General features: G+C 37.7%; 1 protein-coding gene across 1 annotated transcript; it reads left to right on the top strand.

Moving 5' to 3' along the window:
• Positions 1 to 3,654: 3,654 nt before the first annotated feature.
• On the top strand, positions 3,655 to 8,922 carry LOC140200819 (trypsin inhibitor ClTI-1-like). Its single transcript, XM_072264438.1, has 4 exons — positions 3,655 to 3,726; positions 6,785 to 6,825; positions 6,919 to 7,028; positions 8,856 to 8,922. Exons 1-4 carry the CDS (start codon positions 3,672 to 3,674, stop codon positions 8,899 to 8,901), a joined length of 252 nt encoding a protein of 83 aa, XP_072120539.1. The 5' UTR covers positions 3,655 to 3,671; the 3' UTR covers positions 8,902 to 8,922.
• The last annotated feature ends 697 nt before the right edge of the window (positions 8,923 to 9,619 follow it).

Here is a 9,619-nt window from a genome sequence, read left to right on the forward strand (position 1 = left end):
CATCAATTTTGAATTTCCTCATTGGTGTCACAACCACAGATTTGGCAGCACAGCAGATACAGCAATTGCACTCGTGAAAATACACGTGTCAGCTAATTATTATTTCATTGTGATGGTATTTAACTTCATTCTTTTTGTCATAGTGCTTTGTCTTGAACAAAGCACAGCAATGTTTCGCTGCCCGCTTGCGTTCGGCCTCGCCTGAGAAATTGGACTGTTGAGTCAACTGACTCTGAAGCCTAGCAGTATTCGTTTTATATTCAGTTGTTCCTTTCAGCTTCAGTGTTGGCTTCATTTTCCATTTGAGAGTTTTAGTTAACAGCCCTGTTTGGCCTAGTGCTTATTGTTTTCTTTTTCCTCTAACTCTGTTCCCACTAAAGTCTGTGAACTATCGACCTGCTTCACTCTCCCACTCTGCACTTGGGTCATTTCTGAACAAAGTGACAATTGGGGTGGAGTAGCAAAGGCACTGGTAATAATTCTGTACTAAACATCATTTACTACTAAATATTTTCAGATCTTTGTCTTCAAACTCATGATCTCACTTGCCAGCTAACAATCAGAAATGGCATCAATTAACAACTTAAATTCTACAGAAATATCTTTATAATTAATTTAAAAAACTCAGATTGCACACTATTTATATATGCTTGATTAATGGATTTGAATCCAAAGCTTGTGTTGTCTGTACTCTTTTAGCTAACCATGGTGAAAGTAATCCTTACTGAAGCAGGAAGACTCACGAATTAGGATCAAGAGCAAACTGCTCAGTCCCCTAACATTATTTAATACATTCATGAGTAATCTGATTATAACCTCAACTCTGCATTCACACCTCTGCATGATAACCTCTTTATTTATCAAAAATCTGTGAACCTCTTCTTTATAAGTATCCACCAACCCCCAACCCCCAACCCCCACCACCCAAGACAACCCCTGAGAGAAAAAAAAGTCTCATCATTACCTTAAGTGGTGATCCCTTATTTTAATTTTAGTTCTTAATTCGAGATCATCTCACGTGAGGACCCACCCTCTTTACCTCCACCACGTCAAAACCCTCAGACCCTCATGTTTCAATCAAGTTCTCTCAGTTGTCTAAACTCCTGTGGATACAGGCCATGTCTGTGAATCTTTCCTCAAAAGTAACCACACCATTCCATGTAGTAATCCAGTAATCCTTCTCAGATCTGCTTTCAATGCATTATCTTCTTTCTGAAATAAGGAGACCAAAGCTGTATACTGGACTCTAGATGCAGTTACCCAGAAGAACCAGTATTTGACCACCAACTAGTTTGTGATTTTTACATGGAAGATCAGACAATTAAACGGCCAACTCAGGCCATTAAATCAGCTTTATTGAATTATCATTAATTATTTACAGCTACATTAAAGGATGAGCTGTCAAAGCACTTCAGTAATTGTGTCAGCTGAGGGTGGTATGGCACAGCATCTGCCTCAGAATGAAGTTTCCAGTCTGGTAATAGTCGCCTATTTCCAAGTCCAGGAAGAATAACAATCCTCTGCTGTCACTAAACTTCCCTCAGATGCTGCTCAACCTGCTGACTTTCTTTACTAGAGGTATTGATGTTCCAGATTACAGCATCAGAAGTCTCTTGCATCTCCTCTGCCATTACGGCTCGCCAAAAAGAATATCCTGGGAGAAACGAATACCTTTTCTGGGCATCTTAAACTTGAATTTTCATTGGCAACTTTGTAGATTTTGGTTCATTCTTAAAAGTGTGGAGCTACCTGTTGAAGATAATCTTGCACCTTTAGATCTCAGTATATTTATTGAATAAATTGAGACATACTCATTTAACAGATATCCCTCGTTCCATGGTTATTTGCATCAGAAACAATTATGTATCAACAGATGAAAAATTGCACTGTTCAGTCCCATAATCTCAGTAAATCTTTAAAATAGCACAAAAGATATTTGAAACTTTACTCTGTAAATTAACTACTGCTTACACAGTATTTGAAAAATGTAGCAAATAATTTACCACCGGTGATGTGTTCATGGGAATTTAAAAAAATACGAACACCTGCAAGATTTGTTCAAGTGATTGCTATGGTCTCCACAGCATCTATCATTGGCTTTGATAGTAACTACCCTGTTACATTGGTGCAGGAAAATTAATTGCAGATTTCTTTGGCAGAATGCTCAGTCCCTAATCGAAGAGAATGATTATGTGATTAACGTTTTCATATAGCAATCAATCTGGTGCAATCAATTATTTGACTTTCTTGAAAGCAGATAGTAAGGTAAAAATTTCCCTCACCCTCCTCCAACAGCACTCTGGAATCAAGGAACTCATAAAAGGACAATGGAGAGATTTTAAACTATATATAGATATATATATATATCCCTTTGAAAATATATTTGAGTAACAGAAATTAATTGCTTCATTCTTTGATAAAGTGCTCATGGCCGATATTCCCCATTAATAGCTTATTCCTACTTTTGATGAATTTTGTATTGAATGTATCTATTTCCTTGAATCTATTCAGAAATGTGGCGGCCACAGGTTTTTTCGGAACAGAATTCTACAAGTTTGCCACTCTCTGAATGATGAAATTTCTCCCTTTCTTGGTATCAAAGGCCAGCATACCAGTTGTATCCTAAACTGTTTTCTCCATGTTTGCTTTTGGTGACAGGTATATAAGGACATCCGGGTTCCTTTATATGTTAACCTTACCCAGTACAATGTCATCTGAAGAATATTATGCCTTTATTCTGCCACAATATTTCCTTCCACTATGGATGACTTAGTGTCTCAGCTTGCCCACTTACTCAATTTGTCTACTTTATCCTCAATGACCTCCTCAAAGCCCTATCTAGTTTTATGTAATCATTAAACTTAAAGGATTATTTTCAGTTCCCTCATCTAAATTATTAATTAACATTGTACATATTAAGGCCATAGAACTGACCTATGCTGTACCTCATGAGTCATCAGTTGCCACATAACAAAAGAGCAACTTATTCCTGCCTGTCAACCAACTGCTGATCCACATGGAGGTATTACAACCAATCCCATATTGCTCTAATTTTGTAATTACCTTCTTATGTGGGAACTTATTAAAGACAGGCAAGACACAGCATAGCAAGGCAATTCTGCACAGTAGATAAATAAATAAATTCTGATCTTATGAATGACATGCACTTTAGTAAATACATAAAACAATATTTGAGGCTAAATTCAGATAAAGGGATGAATAACATTTGCTTACTCAAATACAATCCTGTATTGATATTTTAAACTACGATTAAATATTAAAGGAATGAACAAATATTGGTCATATGTTGATATATTGCTGAAGTGAATAATTAATGACATTGAAAAATCGTTGTCCAGCATTTTTGTTAGTTATAACATAAACCAACACTTAGTAAAAAATTCCTGATAAGCTGAGGTAGATTATGAAAAACTTACTTAATACCCGTCAGATAAACAAACTTACTTGAAGGTTAACAAGTTGAAAATAAAACTTTGAAAGTGATTTGCAACATCAGGAAACAAGCATATAACTAATGCAGGTGCACATAATGTAATGGATTATGCTTTGATATGTACCTAGTGATGTCACAAACATGGTAACTAGGGGTCATGCAAAGATATAAATACTGCTGATACCGAGTGGTCCGAAGCAAAGCAAGAGACTTCAAAATGAAGAAAACAAAATATTTTCTCATTGCAACCCTTGTGATTTTCACTTTTGCTGGTGAGTACAATCACTTAGAAATTGGTGCATTTCACCACAATATTCAAAATGATTGGTAAGTTTTTAAAAGCCATTGTTTTATAACGTACAACTACCAGTTTTCAATTTCAGTAACATATTACTTTGACATTAATAATATCTGCATATGGAATAAAAGTAAAATAGCATTTCTAATTAACTTAAGTAGCCAGCCCAGTTGATTGAAAATAGATATATATATAGCTCCTAAATCCATCCCTCTGCAAGGATTGATTTATAGTGAATTACTGACAAAGTAAATTTCTTAGATTACCCCATTAGGTTCTGACCTTTGAAAAGTTGTGCACATTTCTGATTTCAGTTCACTGGGAGTTACTTTATACACAGTACAGGTTTACAGTATGGATTTATTGGAAATAAAATAGGACTCTGCTTGTTTAAATATTTCATACAGACCTTCAATTATTGTCTTTTAATTTGCAATACATATTTACAGTATTTCTGTAGATAAGCCTACAAGAGGAGAGACTGTACTTGATTTGGTATTGGGAAATGAACCTGGTCAGGTGTCAGATCTCTCAGTGGGAGAGCATTTTGGAGATAGGGATCATAATTCTATCTCTTTTACAATAGCATTGGAGAGGGATAGGAACAGACACGTTAGAAAAGGTTTAATTGGAGTAAGGGGAATTATGAGGCTATCAGGCAGGAAATTGGAAGCTTAAATTGGGAACAGAGGTTCTCAGGGAAAAGTATGGAAGAAATGTGGCAAATGTTCAGGGGATATTTCTGTGGAGTTCTGCATAGGTATGTTCCAATGAGACGGGGAAGTTCTGGTAAGGTACAGGAACCATGGTGTACAAAGGCTGTAATAAATCTAGTCAAGCAGAAAAGCTTACAGAAGGTTCAGAGATCTAGTTAATGTTAGAGATCTATATTATAAGGCCAACAGGAAGCAGTCTAAAAAGGAAATTTGGAGAGCCAGAAGGGGCCATGAGAAGGCCTTGGCGGGAAGGATGAAGGAAAACCCCAAGCCATTCTACGTGAAGAGCAAGAGGATAAGACGTGAAAGAATAGGACCGATCAAGTGTGACAGTAGGAAAGTGTGTATGGAACCGGAGGAAATAGTAGAGGTACTTAATGAATACTTTACTGCAATATTCACTGTGGAAAATGATCTTGGTGATTGTAGTGATGACTTGCAGCAGACTGTAAAGCTTGAGCATGTAGATATTAGGAAAGAGGATGTGCTGGAGCTTTTGGAAAGCATCAAGTTGGATAAGTTGCTGGGACCAGATGAGATGTACCCCAGGCTACTGTGGGTGGTGAGGGAGGAGATTGCTGAGCCTCTGGCAATGATCTTTGAATCAGCAATGGGGACAGGAGAGGTTCCGGAGGATTGGAGGTTGGTGGATGTTGTTCCTTTATGCAAGAAAGGGAGTAGAGATAGCCCAGGAAATGATAGACCAGTGAGTCTTACTTCAGTGGTTGGTAAGTTGTTGGAGAAGAATCTGAGAGGCAGCATTTATGAACATTTGGAGAGGTATAATATGACTAGTTAGCATGACTTTGTCAAGGGCAGGTCATGCCTTACGAGCCTGATTGAATTTTTTGAGGATGTGACTAAACACATTGATGAAGGTAGAGCCGTAGATGTAGTGTATATGGATTTCAGCAAGGCATTTGATAAGGTACCCCATGCAAGGCTTATTGAGAAAGTGAAGAGGCATGGGATCCAAGGGTACATTGCTTTGTGGTTCCAGAACTGGCTTGCCCACAGAAGGCAAAGAGTGCTTGTAGATGGGTCATATTCTGCATGGAGGTCAGTGACCACTGTTGTGCCTCAGGGATCTGTTCTGGGACCCTTACTCTTCGTGATTTTTATAAATGACCTGGATGAGGAAGTGGAGGGATGGGCTAGTAAGTTTGCTGATGACACAAATGTTGGGGGTGCTGTGGATAGTGTGGAGGGCTGTCAGAGGTTACAGCTGGACATTGATAGGATTTAAAACTGGGCTGAGGAGTGGCATATGGAGTTCAATCCAGATAAGTGTGAGGTGGTTCACTTTGGTATGTCAAATATGATGGCATAATATAGTATTAATGGTAAGACTCTTGGCAGTGTGGAGGATCAGAGGGACCTTGGGATCCGAGTCCATAGGACGCTCAAAGCAGCTGCGCAGGTTGACTCTGTGGTTAAGACGGCGTACGGTGTATTGGCCTTCATCAATCGTGGAATTGAATTTAGGAGCCGAGAGGTAATGTTGCAGCTATAGAAGACCCTGGTCGGACCCCACTTGGAGTACTGTGCTCAGTTCTGGTCGCCTAACTACAGGAAGGATGTGGAAGCCATAGAAAGGGTGCAGAGGAGACTTACAAGGATGTTGCCTGGATTGGGGAGCATGCCTTCTGAAAACAGGGTGAGTGAACTCGGCATTTTCTCCTTGGAGCGACGGAGGATGAGGGGTGACCTGATAGATGTGTATAAGATGATGAGAGGCATTGATCGTGTGGACAGTCAGAGGCTTTTTCTCAGGGCTGAAATGGTTCCCACAAGAGGACACAGGTTTAAGGTGCTGGGGAATAGGTACAGAGGAGATGTCAGGGGTAAGTTTTACTCGGAGAGTGGTGAGTGCATGGAATGGGCTGCCGGCAACAGTGGTGGAGGAAGATACGATAGGGTCTTTTAAGAGACTTTTGAATAGGTGCATAGAGCTTAGAAAGATAGAGGTCTATGGGTAAGCCTAGTAATTTCTAAGGTAGAGACATGTTTGGCACAACTTTTTGGGCCGAAGGGCCTGTATTGTGCTGTAGGTTTCTGTTTCTATTTTCTTTGTTGAATTAACTTATGTGGCGACTCAAGATGATGGTTACAAAAGAAATGTTTTTAAATTAACATACTTGGATATTATTTTTGATAAATCTTTCATCTTAGATTTCAAAAGACCACTTTCAGTTTCCAGCATGTTTTAATGTATTATCTTGAGTTATTGCCTTGCATTACATTTCACGTAAAGATGTTGGCTGCAAAATCAATTTAGTTAATCCATCAGTTACAATAAAATTACTGTATTTTCAGGTATGGCCGTATGTAGTCAGACTGATGACGCAATGGAACAAGTAAGATTATTTGATTTGCCGTATGACAGTTAAAAGGATTTTCCCAGAATTTGTTTCCTATTATTGAGATGTGACATTTTTAATTCTTTACAGCCGGCCTGTGATAAATATATTTTGCCAGCATGTCCAAGGAATTATGCTCCACTCTGTGGCACAGATGGTAATACCTACTCAAATGAGTGTGTGCTGTGCATGGAGATCAAGTAAGTAAATTCATTCTTTCTTTTGATGAGGTAGATGAGTAGTAAAGATCGATCACCTGAATCTATTGCACAGTCTATTTGTAAAAGTAATGGTGGGATCTCTTATAATAACACAAATTATATAAATGAGTTACAAACAATATTTTGCCATGTGTAGGCATGCTATAAATCAAACAGAAAATTTAAAAATCTCTCAATAAGTTAGGAAACAAAATTATTGAATTTTGTATCAGTAAACTATTTTCATATTGGAAGTATTACCAATAAAACAAATCTAACTTAAAGATTCATATATCATAAATGAATAAGACTGGCAGAATGTATCTGAAAAATTCTGAGAAATGGTGAATGTAATTTCCAACCATATTAACAGTTTAGAATATTATGAATCTGAGTTACATTGGCTCAGAATGGTTTTCAGACCTACTGACCTTTTAGAAACCTTGCCAAAGTTTAGAATTGTCTCGATATTTTTTGTCTGCCAAAAATTTAGTCTGATATTACCTGACAATAACCTAAAACCTAGACTACCCTTCTGCCTCCACAGATGCAGCCTGACTCACTGAGTTCCTCCAGCAGATTTTTTTGCACTGGTCTGCACTTACTTAGAACAGATTTTTACCTGAGGCTCAGTGATGCAGATGGTCTTTTGGTTGTAAGTGGCACCATGGGGAAGTATCCCACCCATAGAAATTATCTGAAAGCTACTAAACCATGCTCCCTGCCTCATCAAACTGTCAAATTTTTTAATGAAATATTCACAAACATTTAAAAGCTATAAAACTGTTGTTTTAATTATTACCGTTAGAAGGTGTTTTAAAATGCCAAAAGAGTCTTAAAAATACTGCAATTAATTCAAAAGATGACCAGAAACTTAACTCACAGCTGTTCCTCTGCATTTGAATTAATGAAGGTGAAAGAGCAGCAGGGCTCAGTGGGTAGATTCTGTAGTGCAATTGCTGGGGAACTGGAGGAAGTTAGAACTCTTCTGTGGAACACCTCCAGTATTAGAGTACACTTTAGCAGCTGCAGTGATCTCCTTGCAGGAATCCAGGACTTCTGTGACTGCACATATTTCTAAACATTCTGAATTCTTCATTGGTCACTGAGGAAAATGCCAGCAGTGTCCCATTGCTCAGTAAAAAACAGGGTATCGATATTTGAGACTGAGCCATTCGGCTTGTTGACAAGGAAGTATAATATGGAATATGTAACTGAGGCACACAGATGGAGATTGGTTACAGATCTGCTATGCTCTACTAGAATAATAATTCCACTTTATAATTTGTATTCTGAAAGTACACAGAAACATAATTATAACACTGATGTTCCAGAAGGTCCGAGAGAACTCATGACCACTAATTCGATGGGAATACCCAGAAAACTAAAATGTATTTGCTACTACAGGTCGATGAATGATAATGTGTATTGGCCACTATGGATCTGAAAGTGTAGAGCACAATTAAGATCAGTTAATTTATCACCGTCCGAAGAATATTAACAATTAAATGCTGAATTAATTATGATGCTTTAGTTAGTGGATGGAGAAATACAGATGAACTTAAACATTCCAAGGATGTGATAGTGAATAAAAGCTTTATGATTGCCTTATTTGTGTGAATATATCAACATGTTTCAGATGTTCATGTTGAAGTTCTGCCATTTTCAATTTATACCAAGTTTATCTAACTTTAGACATGTTCTCAAGTTCTAATTTGTAATCAAAGAACCTTGAGCTCAGCTGTTAGTCTACTTTGCCAGTAATCAAAGTTAACAAAAAACTCAATAATCACTAGCTCACAATAAATATTCTTAATTCTTCTTCAGGCAACGAAAGGCCAACATTCGTATACGTAAACCAGGACGTTGCTGATTTACACATTTCAACACGAGAATGAAAACCGCATTTTTGCAAATGCAATGACAATCTTCTTGATAAATAAACAGCAAAATTGCTTACCATGCCTTGATTTTATTTTCACTCTCTTAAAAACCGGTGTAATAATCTGGATAGCTTAAATTTGTTTAAAATTGAGCTTTTGTCATGAAAAGCAATGCCATTGATTCCACTGTGGGGTTAGGTTCATTAATTCAGAATCAGAGTCAGTATCAGTTTTATTATCACCGGCAAGTGACGTGAAATTTGTTAACTTAGTAGCAGCAGTTCAATGCAATACATAATCTAGCAGAGACAGTAAAAAAAGTAATAATAAATAAAATAAAACATAATAATAGATAAACAAGTGAGTTACACATATTGAATAGATTATTAAAAAATGTGCAAAAACAGAGATACTGTATATTAAAAAAGTGAGGTAGTGTCCAAAGCTTCAAAGTCCATTCAGGAATCGGAAGTCAGATGGGAAGAAGCCGTTCCTGAAACGCTGAGTGTGTGCCTTCAGGCTTCTGTATCTCCTACCTGATAGTAACAGTGAGAAAAGGGCATGCCCTGGGTGCTGGAGGTCCTTAATAATGTATGCTGCCTTTCTCAGACACAGCTCCCTAAAGATGTCCTGGGTACTTTGTAGGCTAGTGCCCAAGATGGAGCTGACTAGATTTACAAACTTCTGCAGCTTCTTTTGATCCATTGC

The sequence above is a fragment of the Mobula birostris genome, chromosome 7 (genome assembly GCF_030028105.1).
Source record: "Mobula birostris isolate sMobBir1 chromosome 7, sMobBir1.hap1, whole genome shotgun sequence".
Classification (NCBI taxonomy): Eukaryota; Metazoa; Chordata; class Chondrichthyes; order Myliobatiformes; family Myliobatidae; genus Mobula; species Mobula birostris.